Below are 15,971 nucleotides of genomic sequence, written 5' to 3' on the forward strand. Positions count from 1 at the left end.
GGCTCCAATATTCGCTCTGTTTTTCTTTGCCATTTTTAAAAAATAAGCATTTTTAGGTTTGTCCACAAGAAGGCCACGTAGGCTCTTGGCTAGCGGAAGACAAGAACAGTTGCTGCACACTTGGGCTGCCGCCTGCTCCAGGCTGGCAGTTGGTATCTTTTTTTTTTTTCAACTCATTTTTATTAAAAAAATAAAAAATGCTCCAACTATCAGTTTTACAAAATCTCTAAGGGAAACACAAGAGCAAGGTGCTGAGGTAAAAAACACCTGAGGTAGCTTTATTTGTGTGTTTTTCTCATTAAAAAAAAAAAAAAAATCTGTAAATTTAACGCCCTGGGCCAACAACCTTGTATAAATTGCTATTTTCCTGCACTTTAAATTTTTAAAGAAAGAAATAATTTCACTAAGTGTTGATGGCTTATATACCAAAATGTGAAAAGACAAAGTACATTCTTTCTTTATGGAACTTTTCTTTGTTTGGTTGGCTGGCTCGTTTGGTGGGTTCCTGCTTTCCTCTTCCGAATGCTAGGACAAGTACCATCGACTCTTGCTCGCTGAGTAACCAAGTGTAAGCGGAGGCTGGCTTGTGTGTTTCGCGTTTGTTCCTTTTGTGTGATACAATACTCAGAGCACTGCTTTGCCTGGGGTGTGTGTGCACAGATATGGGGGGGGGGCGGGGGCAGGAGACAGAAAAGGATGAAGGGTTTTCAAAAGAAAGGTGGGTAAAGAAAAGGGAGGGAGGGAGGGGAAGAGTGAGAGAGAGAGAGAGAGAGAGAGAGAGAGAGAGAGAGAGAGAGAGAGAGAGAGAGAGAGAGAGAGAGAGAAATATATAGCAGTATACAAAACAAAACAAAGCTAAACCTGGGGTCCCTCCTCAGGGACGGTATCCCTTCTGTTGACAGGCACAGGTGATCCACAACTGCCATTAAGTGTCCCTGACTAGCTTCCCCTCCAAGTTGAGTTCTGTGTGGGTGGCTCAAAGTCCCTTTCTATACCAATGGGCCTCACCCAAGACTTTATTCTTTGAAGTCTAGAAAAGCCTGCTTTCTCTTCAAAAAGAAAACAAAATTAATAATTGAGTAAAGATTAGAGTTAGTTGAGTTATCTGATATATTATTTCTAAAATATATTAACGCTGCAGGCGCCCCGTGTAACCCACAGGCCACATTTCTTAACGTCTTTCCCCTTCTAATGTGCACAGACATGTACAGAGGCAACTTCCCACAACACAGAAGGGGCTAGGAATTTTGCTTTGCTTCGAGCATGTTCACCTATGTTAGTTCAACCGAAAGGGATAACGTCATGGGAGCTGAGGAGAGATCTGAATGGATGGGCAGTGTATGGCTGTAGGCCTGCAGAAGCCAGGGAAAGCTGAGGGCAAGCCAAGTGGTGTTTCTGGGGGGTGGGGGTGGAGGTGGGGGACACCTGGCCTTCCCTATGCCCTCCTGGATCCCAGGATGTAGGAGGGTCTGCAGGCCCTGGTTGCTCTGCAGACTTTTCACTCCTCAGGATGTCTTTGGTTTGCTCCCAATCCGCTGGCTGGGTTTGGTCTCGTCTGTCAGGTGTTGGGAGGGTTACATTCATCTGTTGTTCACTGATGCCTGGGGAGCCTCACTTGCTGCGATGTGAGGCGACTCCCTGAGGGTATTTCGACTCTTGCTGCTTCGCCTGTTGTACAATTTCCCTGATCTTGCGCTGTGCAGTCTGCAGCAGAGAGAGAGGGGAGGGGAGGGCACAAGGAAGAAACAATCCCAGCTCTGAGGCCCTGTAGGAGACCAGAGGGTCTGGGGGGAACCCGGTAAAGCAGAGTTGAATTCTCAGAACTATTCATTTCACCACCCCCAGGCATGGCAGTCAGGTAGCAGAATTCCTCTCCATTTCCTGCTGGGTGCAAAGTAGGGGTGGGGTGGGGCACACAGGGGTGGGATAGGCAGGGGAGGAACTAGTAAGCAGACTGGCTAGGAAGCAACAGTAGGGGTCAGTGATGGTGGCTGAAGGCCCTGCCATCCACACCTCTGCTGTGGCCCCACTCGCCTTTCTAAGCACAATAAACATCGGGGGATGGGGGTGGGACACAGGACAGACTAGAACCCTGACATAGCCTGAGCATCAAGAACAGCTGCCCTGAGCCCCAGCGCCCCAGAGGGCGAAAACTCCGCAACTGGCCCAGGCAGCAGTTGTGGTGGGCGGGTCACAGGAGAGCAGCTGGGAGAGTCAGCTACAAGCAAGAAGAACCCAGACTGGCCTCCTTCCCTGCCTTACATGAGGGTCACAGTTGGCTCTCTTCCAAAATGCCCTCAGCAAAAGCATCAAGACAGCTAAGTCCCCCTTGTCACTGCAGCGCTGGCCTCTGAGGGAAAGGCAAGCAGTGATGTGGGTGTTCCAGAGAGCCTAAGGGAGAGAGCAACAGGAAACCAGGGGCCCCTGTTGACTGTGCACCTGGCTGTTCTGCTGGAGGCTTGCTGGCCCTGCAGCTCCTCAGAGGAAGGCTGGGGGTGAGGGGGGGGGGACCTGAGTACACCAGGGGCCTTGCACCACCAGTTTCCTGTCCCTGAGGTAAGGGGCCGGGGGAAGGTTCCACTGTGTGTGTGTGGTGGGGGAAAGCTCATGGCCCCCTGGCACAAATACAATTATCTGAACTCGTGGTAAGAGCTGGGCAGGAGGCAGGGCCCTCACAGGATAGTAGTACCTGGCTAGCAAAAAAATGCCCGATAATTCTGACGATCACTTCCTCATTTTCATCTGGCGTTTGGTCTCGAGGCACGATGACTTCTGCGCTTGTCAAGTTCTGTAGCTCGTTTACCTGAGAAGGTGGGGAAAGCAGGGAAGGCAGTGAGGGAGGATGGCTCAAGCCCCTTTCTCCTGCCTTGGCCAGGCGGAGGTCCAAAAGGCTGATGGATAGAGTAGCCCTGCTGACTCCACAGAGCTGTCTCTCAGGCTAAATAAATGCTCTTGTTCTGCAGACACTCATTGGGATCCCAGTAGGAGGCCAGGTTAGAAGTCTGCTTCTGGGGCTGGAGAGATGGCTCAGAGGATAAGGGACCTGCTCTCCCAGAGGTCCTGAGTTCAATTCCCAGCAACCACATGGCGGCTCAAAATCATCTATAATGTTATCCGATGCCTTCTTATGCAGATAAAGCACTCATATACAATAAATAAATAAATAAATAAATAAATAAATAAATAAATAAATAAATCTGAAGACGATGACGACTGCTTCCTGGCTGCTGGCCAAGAGGCATGGCCTCCTCTTGTCCGACTGAGCAGAAACCACCCTCCTGCGCCCCCTTTCTTCTGAGCCGAGGTTGGCTCACTTCGGATCCTCCACTCTCCATTTCCCCGACATAAAGAGCGTCTGTCTGCCTGTCCCTGGTCCTTGGCATAATGCTCAGCTCACAGGCAGGTTGAGGAGACCAGAGGGGGCAGCTAAGAATTCCGTGACTGGTCCTAACAGCCATTCAGGGTTCTCGGTCTCCAGCACTCAATTCCGGTCAGCAATCCGTGCTCGCACCCTGGATTCGGGTCACATTTGTAAACCCAAGGACTGGCCTGAAGTCCTTGTGTTCTTCATGTGACCCTACGCCTAGAGCCTGAGCCCCCAATCCTAACTCCTGCCATCCGACAATGTCCCTTTACTACCATGTACCAAGTCCTACTGGGACATCTTCAGTCACCTCCTCACCAGGTGAGAAAGCCATATTCCACTTGTGTCCAACAGACCACCTATTCATGGCTAGGATTAATATACTTCTCTTTGTGTGTGTGTGTGTGTGTGTGTGTGTGTGTGTGTGTGTGTGCGCGCGCGCGTGCGTGGCGGGGGTGCTGAAGGTTGAACTCAGGGTCCCGAACCTGACAGGGACGTGTTCTATCACTGAATTATGCCCCTGGCTCTGGAATTCAGGTGATATGTGTTACTGATACCTTCAGAAACTGCAAACATAAATTACTTAAAAAATAAAGCCGGGCTGGTGGTGCACACCTGTAATCCCAGCACTTAGGAGGCATAGGCAGGCGGATCGCTGTGAGTTCGAGGCCATCCTGGTCTACAAAGTGAGTCCAGGACAGCCAAGGCTACACAGAGAAACCTTGTCTCAAAAAACCAAAAAAAAAAAAAAATTTTTTTTTTCTTTCTCATCCTCTCATCCTCTTGCTGAAGTCAGCTCCCCTATAGCAGATGGCTAGACTTGAGAAAAAACCAGAGGATGGGACATGCGGTAGGGAGAGGGAGGGTCCCTGGAGACCGTTGTTGAGAGAGAGAGAGCACAGGGTGGAGTCGCAGCCTGTGGACTTGGAAACCAGGCAAAGAGTGTTCAAATGGGCCAGCAGACTCTGGGCTCTACCTGGTATGTGTGTGTGTATGTGAACATGGCCTTCTTATCATTGGGATATGATACAGGGTTGTGTGTGTGTGTGTGTGTGTGTGTGTGTGTGTGTGTGTGTGTGTGTGTGTCAGAACGTGGCCTTCTTGTCACTGGGGTATGATACAGGACTGTGTGTGTGTGTGTGTGTGTGTGTGTGTGTGTGTGTGTGTGTGTGTGTGTGTGTGAACATAGCCTTCTTGTCACTGGGGTATGATACAGGGCTGGTGGCACAGCACTCAGGAAAGGTAGTCTCTGTTTGGGCTTGCTGCCATGAGACTGGGCCCTAGTGCTGATAACCTTTCTGTCCTTGAACTCCTCGTGCCTCATCCACAGAGCGCACGTCAGGAGAACGCAAGCCTGTCACCGTAAGGCCCCCCCTCACATGTGTTGAGGGTGAGCAAAAATGCTAGTGAGGATCTGAAATCAGGCATGGCCAGAGTGGGGGCCATCCAGGGCAGAGAGCTGGGAGCCGACTTACGGTTTTACCCCCTTTGCCGATCACCCGGCCAGCTGCCGATGAGGGAACACGGATGTGGGCCTCCAGCTTCACCTCCTCCTTGGGATTAAAGAAGTTTTCTTCTTTCAGCTTCCCAAAGATCCGTCCCTGAGCCTGAGGACAAGATGACCGGTGACCATACTGCTTTGTCAGTGCTCTGCGAACTGGGAGTCTCAGGGGTGGGATGTGTTGTCTCTCCCCCATCACCACCCCCAGCATATGGGCAGCTGCCCCAGGTCCTGCAGAGCCAGGGGGTGCCCAGACACTGAACAGCCTCACTCTGCAATCCGTACACAGGCTGCCAGGCACCACGGTTTGTCAAACTGCCTCCTCCAAAGGACATGTGTGACCAGGTTGAGGACAACTGGTGGGCCACCAAGACTACATTCTTATTTCCATACTCCCTGTGGCTGTCAATGCTTGTTTCTGAATTTGTTTAAGGCAGCCTGAGCGCCTTCTCCACTGTGTGCTCAGCTCTCTGCAGACTGGCTGGAGGATCTGCTGGGTCTGAACCTGCTGCTGCTGCTGCTGCTTTTGTTTTGTGGTGTGCGAATCAAGCTCCGCGTGCTAGTGCAGTCAGCATTGTGGGACCATCTACTGCTCTCTGTAATATTCTGGGCCCATCCAATTAACCAGTGGTGGCACAAACCCATAATCCCAGTTTCTCAGGAAGCCGAGGAAAAGAATGGCAAGGGCGAGGCCAACCTGAGCAACCTAGTGAGACCCTGTACCAAACTTTAAAAAAAAAAAAAAAAAAAAAAAAGCCCAGGAGGCAGGGGCAGGCGGAACGCTGTGAGTTCAAGGCCAGCCTGGTCTACAAAGCGAGTCCAGGACAGCCAAGGCTACACCTTGTCAAAACCCTGTCTTGAAAAACCAAAAAAAAAAAAAAAAAAAAGAGGGCTAGGAAGGAGAGCTTGCTGCTCTCTGTGTGTGGGGCCCTGGACTCCCCCTTCACTTCCTCCACCAACCATACTATTCAGCAGCTGGTTCCCACCCCTGCTTCCTACTCCTACTCTCCCGCAAACCACCAGTTTACCTTCTTTCCCTACGGGTTGCTACTCCACACTTCTCGTATATGGAGCTGTGGCCTACATGCTTCTATGTCCCTATGTAGAATTAATTCCAAGGCTGTAATCAGGGCTGCGCTTTTATAAATCAGTCTGTTATTTCTGCCTTCTTGAGATTCAAGTTTGGTTTTTTAAATACTTTATTTAATTTTGTTTTATGTGCATTGGTGTGGGGGTGTCAGGTCCCTTGGAACTGGAATTACAGACAGTTGTGAGCTGCCATGTGGGTGCTAGGAATTGAAACCCTGGTCCTTCGGAAGAGCAGACAGTGCTCTTAACCACTGAGCCATCTCTCCAGCCCCGAGATTCAAGTTTTAATGTTGTCAGAGGTAGGACATCAGAAACGAGATAATACTCCTCACAAAAGGTCTCTCCTCAGTGGTGCTGGAATCCTCTCCCCAGGCTGCCAGAACTTCCACCAGGTAAGGCTCATCTCCTGCCTTAACTCCGCTTAAGAATGTATTAAACAAATTCAGCATGTTCTACACCCACGTTAATGCCCAGTGCTGGAGGCACCTAAGACAGCCACCCAATCAGAGACATCCTGGAGGCACTGCCACTCTGACTGGGCACCGCCAGATGACCCACCTTTCCATGGCGAGAGGACAGAGCATAGAGAACAAATAGGGAGCCAGGCAGGACTTCAAGACCCATGAGCAGTGGAGGAGAACTGGGCAGGGGCAAGGCTGACAAAGGACCTCACTGTGGCCCCGAACCTAGAGCCTGCGGGGCTGACGGCACTCCTCGGCACTGACCTTGAACTGAGCTTCGGGTGGCCCCGTGATGGTGACCATCCTTTCGTTGATGTCTGGACCTTCCGCTGGAGCTATCTGCAGGGCAAGGAAGGAGAAACACGCTGACATCAGTTGACAGCAAGGCTTCGTTCTGCCCTCAGACCCCACGCTTGGTCTGACACTGTGCTGCCTCCACCCTGGGCCTTAGGAAGCCATGATCTTAACTCTTGGGATCAAAGCTGAGTTTTTGGCTACCCAGAGCAGGTTAGAGCAGATCAGCAGTTACTGCCGGTCTCTGCAGCGAGCACCCTTCTAGCAACTTGCTTCTTCCTCCAGCCAAGTCCTATGAGATACAGGGCTTCGGCCATCACCCAGGACCAAGCCTTGACTGTCCTGGACTCACTTTGTAGACCAGGCTGGCCTCGAACTCACAGCAATCCACCTGCCTCTGCCTCTCAAGTGCTGGGATTAGAGGCTTGCACCACCAGCGCCTGGCACCTCCATCGAGTTTTAAGCTCCCACCTTGTGAAAAGAATCAAAGAAAGGCTTGTGCAGCGAAGGAAACCATCCAAACCGGAAAGATGGAGAAAATGTATTTGAGGGGCCAATGCTACAGTCCAAGTCAGCCTGAGAAACTTGGCAGCTTCAGCCACATGGTTCTGGCTTTAGAGTCAAGAAAGGGGTTCTGGAGTCTCTCTCTGCAACTAAGGAAAGCCAGATGGGCCAGGCGTGTATCAGGGGCGTTCTTGCACGGAGGCCCAAAGAGGCCATTGTGTAAAGCTGTGATCGTGAGGCCTGGATCGCCACGATATCGGAGACGCCAGAGTCATGGAAACGTGCTGAGGAAAGCCGCTAGCAGGGAGCGGAGCCAGCCCAGGAGAAAGAAGTGTGCTGCAGTCAACAAGGGTGGAAGGAGCTAGAGATCTTCAGGCTGCAGAGTCTGGAGCTCGCCCAGCTGGGTTTAGGTCTTGCTTTGGTCTGGTGTGTCCTCACTGCGCTCCCTTGCCTCCCTTTTGGAATGGTGACAGATGCCCTGTGCTGCTGTATGTTAGAAGTGTGTTATCTGCTTCGTGATTACGTAGGGTTATTGCTAAGAGACTACGTGTGAGTCTCAGAAGAGACTTCGGGATTGTAAGTGGTGTTGAGGACTGTGGTAGACTGTGGGGACTTTTGAGGTTGGGCAGAATGCACGTTTGCGCTGTGATATGTGGCCACAGGGCTTTGGAGTGGAGTGGTGGTTGAATAAAAATGGCCCTCATAGGCCCATGTATTTGAACGCTTAGGGAACGGCACATTGGGAGAAGATTAACTAAGATAAGGTCCTTAATACATTTTTTTTTCCTCGCAGCACATTCTGACTTACTTTCTTAATCTTTACAGGAGGAAAAAGAGGAGGAAGAAAAGGAAGTGGAGGAAGAGGAAATAGGGAAAGAGGGAGAAGCTGATAACAAAACTGAGCTGGACCTGGTGGTTCATGGCAGTAGTTCCAGCTACTGAGGAGGCCAAGACAGACTCATCTGAGAATAGATGTTAGAGGTCAGCTTCAAAACATCCCCCCCCCCGCCCTCCCCACAAGGGACTGATCATGTCTGTGACGACAGAAGCCCCCCCCCCCTCATTTCCCTAAAGGCGCTGGCTGAGAACGATTCTGAAGATCAGTGAGTATGAGAGGAGGAAGCAACAGGGCAGAAACAGGACAATCTGGGCTCGGTAGATCAGATCTCCTGGGCTCCACTTCTCAGCTCATTAGCAAACAGGGAAGTTACTGCTGTGGTCAGGCACAGGAGACACTCGGGAACACAGAGGCCAATGGACTTGCTATCTAAGACCCAGGCTGACCACTTGGGTGCCTCAGTGTGCCCCTATTCTCTCTGTCTCCCTTTTTCCAGTGAAGTGGGACTTGGATGAAAGAAGCCCTTTGGTCCAAATTGTCTCACTGGCTTTTGTTTGTTTAGCATATCAGACCACAGCAAAGATCTCCTGGGTGCAGCCAGGCTGTGCTAATCTTTGCTTTTTCCATTATCCATGGGAGGTTGTTATCTGTGCCAAGCCACCGGGCACAGAGGAGCCCATGCCCTCGTCACACCCGCCCCACTGTAGGCTTCCCCCAGTTTGAATGTGAGCCTCTAACTGTAAGCACAGACAGGTGGGGCCGGAGAGTTCAGCAAGAACGGGGTTCTTTTCCAGTGCCACTGCACTCCTCATTCCCTGTGACACCCGCTGAGGACAGATGCCAGCTCTTAGGGACAAAGCGCGTAAGCGTTGTCTCTCTCCAAACTGAGATCTGGTTTCACAATTCTGGGTTGTAACGATGGAAAGTTGTTTCCGGAAGTGTTTCCAGGGGCATTCTGCTGAGTCAGAGCTAACGGCTGGGCTTGAGGTCCCTGACAAACAATCCCTGACAACTGAGGGAGGCAGAACACGGGCTAACTACAGCTAACTGTGGCCACATCTGCACACATCGATGTGACAAACCAAGGGGATGTCCCTCTCCCAGCCCACAGCTCAGTCCTGGCCTCTTAACAGGAGGCGCCACCAGCTCTGTCTGCCTATGACTTTATCAGCACCTCCTAGAAAGTTCTTCATTTCTCACAGTCTTGCATGACGTGCCCGGTGCTAAGCACGAACGCTCAATCTGCTTGAGTGTATATCCACTTAGCTTCGGGGAAAAACGTTGGCTTTGTTCATGTTTCTGGGAGCAGGGGATGATGCCGATCCTTGGAGGACTCAGCTCTGTCCTTACACCAACTCAGTTGTTTGGTTGAACAGGAGAGGGCTAAGGTGAAGAATGGGAGCAGACCGGAATGGTCGTGGAAATCCACTCTGCGGACTCCGTCTCTGGGTGGTGTAAGATCTGTCTGACGCCAACAAAGGAGGACAAAGGAGGGCCACAGGGACAGGCAGCTGGTAACAGTGACCTTACCTTGATAGAGGCACCAGCGAACCGAGCCAGCTGTTTGATGTGCGCCCCCTTTTTTCCGATGATAGCACCCACAGCCTGGGTTGGGATGAAGAGATTCACAGTCTCCTGCTCTGGGTACTAGGGAAAAAAACATGCACACAGCGGTCACTCTAACCTGGCACCTCACAGCCCAGCTAAGTGCCAGAAGAGTCCTACTGTAGGAAGGCTTCACTATTGGGAGGTGGCCAAAAGGCATGTTAGGTCTCTCTGTGGCCTGCTGCTCCACAGGGGAACCTGAGGAGTGAAGCCAAACCCAAGCGGGATTGTGCGAGCCTACAGAGATCTCTGAGCACGTGTGTGTGTGTGTGTGTGTGTGTGTGTGTGTGTGTGTGTGTGTGTTTTAAGATTTATTCATTTTATGTATGAGTGCTCTGCCTGCATGTACACCTGCACACCAGAAGAGGGCATCAGATCCCAGTATAGATGTTTGCGAGCCACCATGTGGTTGCTGGGAATTGAACTCAGGACCTCTGGAAGAATAGACAGTACTCTTACCCTCTGAGCTATCTCTCTATCCCGAGCACCTGTGTTTGCTGGGCACACACCGGTGGGCTCCCTGACATACACAGATTTGGTATGTATGTTTCCTGTGTCTTCATCCAAGAAGCCAAATGGGTACTCTCTGACAGCTTGGTGGATTAAAAAGTGCTTGTCACAGGAGCTTGAGAACCTAAGTTTGATCCCTGGAACCCACGGCTGAAGGAGACAGTCCCTGAAAGTTGTCCTGACCCCACGTGGTGCTGTGGTGTGTGCAAGCCTGCACATACACAGTAATATGTAAAATAGTAAAAAAGTCATTAAACACACCTGGCCCAAGGACAGAGGGAAAGCTGTCTGGCCCATCCTATAACTAGGAATACAAGGTGACTCACCCAGCTGTGACCAGGCCCCATGGTGAGTATCCAGGGAGGTGGGCAAGCCACCTCTTTCTTGGAAACCTCTGGAAAGAGAGAGAGGGGCTCCTAGGCCAGGCTGGCACTGGCTGTTGCTATCGGGGCCTGTCGGGGATGATGCGTCTTCAAGATGCTACACTGGCAAAAAATAATGTGGTGTGGTGTATGCCTGTGTACACGTTCCTGTGTGTGCATCCATGCTGGGCGCCAGAAGCTGCTGCTGCTATCTCCCTCAGGTTGCTAAGGAACCCGGAGCTCACTGACCTAAGCTAGGCTAGGTGGATCTCCCAGCATCACTCCCTCAGTGCCACAAGCATCCCAGTGCACCTGGCTGTTTATGTGGGTTCTTAAGTCCTCATACTTGAATGGCAAGTACTTAACCCACTGAATCCGCAACCCCTGCCCACTGGGAACTTTTCTTTGGCTTATTAACATTTTCCCATTGGTTTTCTTTCTTTCGTGTTTTTGATATATATATATTTTTAAAGTGTGTGAGAGCGTGTGTGTACATGAGTGCAGGTGGCTGCAAGAACGAGAACTAGAAGACCCTGGATCCCCTGGCTCTGCAGGAACAAGTGATGGCGAGCCACCTGTGGCTGGTGTGGTACTCACCACACAGCCCAGGCTCAGTTCTAACTGCTAGGGTCACCCAAGAGGCCACGGAGGTGAGGGGGCTCCACAGCACTGAGCGTGGCACAGGGGGGCTTGGTGCTTAGACTCTGAGTTGGATCACTCCTGGGACAGCCTAGAACCACACAGAGAACATTCACCCTGTGAACAGTCACGAGCCCACTCATGAGGAGAGCCCTCCGTGGACGGAAAGGACGGTGGCCGGGGCAGAAATAAGAAGCACTTACGGAGTGATGATGCGGGAACGGGCCAAAATGGTGATGAGGGTACAGACTGGAGAAGTATCCGGAGTGGGTCTGCACATGAACAAGACATTCAGTGAGTCGGGCATCAGCGTCCGCTCAGCGTGTGCTCTAAGAGCCAGCACCGCTATCACACCTACCAAGGTGTACCTTCGTGTTTCTAATCTCTGCTCAAGTGCATCTATCATCAGACCACGCAAGCGTTGGTAAGGTGCCGTGGCTGCTGCTTCTCACATGAGCCTCCCCCACTAGGAACTTAGCCCACTCAGTCACACAGCCACTGCTCCGAGCTGGTTTTTGGGGGAGTCAGGGCAAGTGACTCCTATTTTTATGGGGGGATTATAAGTTGTGCATTACAAGCAATATTCAAAGAGAATACTGGGGCAAAACCCAAGAGTTGTTCAGAACAAGCCAATGTGATCCTGGGAAGATGGACCAGTTAGCTGCATCAGAGATCTCCAGAAGGAATGGAAACCCAGTGTGGAAAAGTGAGAGCAACAGTGAGAGAAAGGACTGGACCAATTCACGCATTGTGCGCAAATGTGGGGAAGGGAGAGGCAGGAGGGCAGAGAGAAGCAGGGGCATGAGGGCAGATGTGGGAGGGGGAGGAGCAGGAGGGCAGATGTGGGTAGGAGAGAGAAGCAGGAGGGCAGATGTGGGGGGGAGCAGGAGGGCAGATGTGGGGGGGAGCAGGAGGGCAGATGTGGGGAGGAGAGAGAAGCAGGAGGGCAGATGTGGGGAGGAGAGAGAAGCAGGAGGGCAGATGTGGGGAGGAGAGAGAAGCAGGAAGGCAGATGTGGGGAGGAGGAGCAGGAGGGCAGATGTGGGGGGGAGGAGCAGGAGGGTAGATATGGGGAGGAGAGAGAAGCAGGAGGGCAGATGTGGGGAGGAGAGAGAAGCAGGAGGGCAGATGTGGGAGGGGGAGGAGCAGGAGGGCAGATGTGGGGGGGAGGAGCAGGAGGGCAGATGTGGGGAGGAGAGAGAAGCAGGAGGGCAGATGTGGGAGGGGGAGGAGCAGGAGGGCAGATGTGGGGAGGAGAGAGAAGCAGGAGGGCAGATGTGGGAGGGGAGGAGCAGGAGGGCAGATGTGGGGAGGAGAGAGAAGCAGGAGGGCAGATGTGGGGGGGAGGAGCAGGAGGGCAGATGTGGGAGGGGGAGGAGCAGGAGGGCAGATGTGGGAGGGGAGGAGCAGGAGGGCAGTGTGTGTGTAGAGGAGGGGAGATGTGGACTCATGAATACAGCTAGCTATTTGTTTAGCGGTTAAGATGTTTTTAGGTCTAGATAGATGCTTTAAGTTCATAATGACAATATGTGATGGAGATTGATTTACATTCAGAATTTTAGACACACCAAGATAGGAAAGATGTTTTCTTCAAGACTGTCAAATACAAATAGCCAAAACACTAAGAATGTAACATTTATATAATTCCTGATTGTGTCATGGTTCTTCTATAGATAGTTTATATATATTATAAATGTATATGTAAAAAATTTAAAAAGTTTAAAAAAAAGAAAATTGAGGTTGAAACTGTAGCTGTGTTTAAACTGAACACCTACAGTACAGCAAAGACTATGATATGCTATATGTATTCCCTATAAGTTTCTTACCCTCCATGTTGGCCTGCGAGGCACATCTGAGCCCATACTCCTGTGGGTAGGACACTTACAAGATCAAAGAAACCCTTAACCTTCCCGCTACTGACCTAACAGCGCCATCACTGTCATCACCAGAAAGGTGACAGGTGCTGGACACCAAGGCCTGCCTGACAAAGGGAGGGTGTGGCTGAAGCTTGGAGCTTGAGGCTAGCTGAGGGCCCAGAACACGTTTCAGAGCAACGTGCGTGCGTGCCTTCCACCATCCGCGTCTCCAGCTAGACTCAGCTCCAGGTCAGGCTTCCCCTTACGTCCCCTTAGCAACAAAACCAGCTGTTCTTTTGAGCTCCAGAGGGAGGGGACAGCGTTCTGGGCACCCTGGGTGTTTCCTGGGTTCTAGGGAGGGGCCACTGGGCCATCAGAGCTCCAGGACTTGGTTGGACTGAACAGACTGCAATGAGGCCTCTGGCCAGTGCCTTCAGGGAAGCCTCAGGCTTTGAAGGGAGGTAAGCAAAGGGGGCTCTCTCTTGGCCCTGCCAAGAAATTTAGACAAGCAGCTAGTACTGTGAACATGAAAGAGGTTGGAAGGGTGCAGGGGAAGGCAGTGCAGCGAGATCATGCCTTGTAGACCTGGGTCAGATGTGGGCTGTCCATAAGGATATCTGAGGAGAGCCAAAGGTGTGTGTTGTTGGTTGTTTTGTTTTTCGAGACAGGGTCTCTCTGTGTTAGCTTTGGCTGTCCTGGACTCACTTTGTACACCAGGCTGGCCTCGAACTCACAGAGCTCTGCCTGCCTCTGCCTCCCGAGTGCTGGGATTAAAGGCGTGCGCCACTACGCCCAGCTGGTGTAGGCTGTTTTAAGGAGAGTAAATGAGTATTTATTTACAACAAAGCTGGTGTCTTACCAGTGTCCTTTCTGTTTCCCATCTCCCTGTGCTAAGGTGGAGACGACAGCATCCAGTGGAAAATGATTTTCCAATTATGTTTCCTCTGGTGATCAGAGAGCAATCAATCTATCAGTGACCGAGGGAGGCAGGAGCCATCAATCACCTGCCTAAAGAGCCAAGGCCGCCTAGTCAGTAGGCAGCTTCATCTTGCTACTGGGGTCACTGGTCCAGTCCTCTATGAGGGAGAAGCTCTTTCTCTATATAATACTTAATTAATTATCAATACATATTATGTAAAATAACTATAATTAATTTTTAACAATATAATTATTAATTAAAAGTTTTATTAAAAAAAGCTTTATCAACGCATGTGTACAACAGGGGAAGTATTTTTATGAAGGTGACAGCAAGGTGTGCCCCACTACTGACAAAGGAGAGCGGGAGGGATCTTTTTCATATACTGGGGGGCCCACTAATAATCACCAGTTGGACTCTACTGGTGGGTAGACAGATATACAGCAGACGCATTTGTGAAGATCCACAGGCATCACCCATCAGCTCGCTCACTCTCCTGGAAGACCTGTGGGGTCCAAGGTAGAGTGAGGGATGGGCCGACTCGTGAGTGAGGAGGAGGGATCTTCAAGCAGGAGAAACCAGAGACCAGAAGCATGAGCATGAGAAAGGAGTGCAGGAGGTCCAGGCCAGGCTATGGCTTTACACTCAGACGTTTCTACAGTTGTGATGTGATGACAGACATCCCTGGGCAGAAAGAGAGCAACAGGGACCTGGGAAAAAGGCAAGGATGTGTGGGTGGCTCACTGTTCTATCCCAGACCGTCAGACCGTCTGTTCACAGCAGCACATCCACTCTGGGTTCTCTTAGGACAACTGGGGGAGAGGGTTGAAGCGGGCCTAAGGGGTGCAGGGGGCTGGACACTGAGAAGCGAGAACCAGAAGCAAGATTTGAACCTGGATCAATGTCTGGACTCTGCAGGCTGAGATCTCAACCATTTCAGCCTCCCTGACCTGCACGCGCCTGGAGTGGTCTCCGTGAGGTCAGGTGGAGCCTCAGGAGAACAGCATCAGTGAAGTCTTCTATGGGCTCATTAGCGTATCCTCTCGTGAACTTAAATACATGAAAGTACAACTAACTTTCACTAGACATGTGTAGTCTGCGGTAAGGGCAGCGAGCCAGTCAACAGGCCCAGGGAACAAGCTCTGGAAGAGAGCAAGCTCCCAGAGAACAAGAAACAGCCCCAGTGTGACTGACAAAAGGGAGCCTTTATCAAATGATGAAAAATTTAAAGTCCTTAGCAGGAGATTGGGTGCATGTTCAACTGGTAAGCTCTTGTGGAACACAGCAAAGCCCTGGGTTCAGTCCCCAATGCTGCATAAGCCTGGTGTGGTGTCACATGCCTGTCCTCGTAGCACTGAGAACGTAAGGCAGGAGAGCAGATGCCAAGCTTATCTGGGGAGTCTGAGGCCAGGCTACACCATAGGGAACTGTCCCCAGTGAATAAGGAGAAAAGAAAAAAAGGAAAAACTCCCTGGGAATCTTATTAAGAAAACAAGAACGCTGGGCGTGGTGGCGCACACCTGTAATCCCAGCACTCGGGAGGCAGAGGCAGGCAGATCTCTGTGAGTTCGAGGCCAGCCTGGTCTACAAAGTGAATCTAGGACAGCCAAGGCTAACACAGAGAAACCCTGTCTCGGGGGGGGGGGGGGGCAGGAGGGGGGAGAAAGAAAGAAAGACAGAAAAGAAAACAAGAAGACAAACATATAATATTAGGAATCAAGAGAAGCAGAAGACTCCAAGGATAGATATTTAAAAATGGAAACTACCCACTATGCACAGCTTCACGGTGCTGAATCTAAAAGAGATAAAACAAATTTCTCCTCATGCTGGAGAGCACACCACAGGTAGGCCCCCTCCTCCAAGTTTCAACCTGACAGTAGAAATGGACACTTTTATAGAAAATTACAAATGAACGAAGTAAAAAACTTTTAAAAGAAATGGAAACAAAAGTTAACTTTTTTTTTTTCCAAACAAAAGTTGCCAGGTCAAAAAGTTTTATGAGTAGGATTTATCGTATCTAAAAGGAATTTAA

The 15,971-nt window shown here is 50.9% G+C and overlaps 1 protein-coding gene across 1 annotated transcript in view; it reads right to left on the reverse strand.

Moving 5' to 3' along the window:
* Window positions 1-866: 866 nt before the first annotated feature.
* Igf2bp2 (insulin like growth factor 2 mRNA binding protein 2) overlaps window positions 867-15,971 on the reverse strand; it is a 121,986-nt gene continuing 106,881 nt past the window's right edge. The window contains exons 11-16 of the mRNA XM_051150753.1: window positions 11,371-11,439; window positions 9,582-9,698; window positions 6,680-6,754; window positions 4,840-4,971; window positions 2,690-2,803; window positions 867-1,704 (exon numbers count right to left, since the gene is read on the reverse strand). Of these exons, the coding sequence (XP_051006710.1) occupies window positions 1,612-1,704; window positions 2,690-2,803; window positions 4,840-4,971; window positions 6,680-6,754; window positions 9,582-9,698; window positions 11,371-11,439 (600 nt within the window). The 3' untranslated portion in view covers window positions 867-1,611. The remainder of the gene's footprint in view (window positions 1,705-2,689; window positions 2,804-4,839; window positions 4,972-6,679; window positions 6,755-9,581; window positions 9,699-11,370; window positions 11,440-15,971) is intronic.

Source organism: Acomys russatus, chromosome 8, assembly GCF_903995435.1.
Source record: "Acomys russatus chromosome 8, mAcoRus1.1, whole genome shotgun sequence".
NCBI lineage: Eukaryota > Metazoa > Chordata > Mammalia > Rodentia > Muridae > Acomys > Acomys russatus.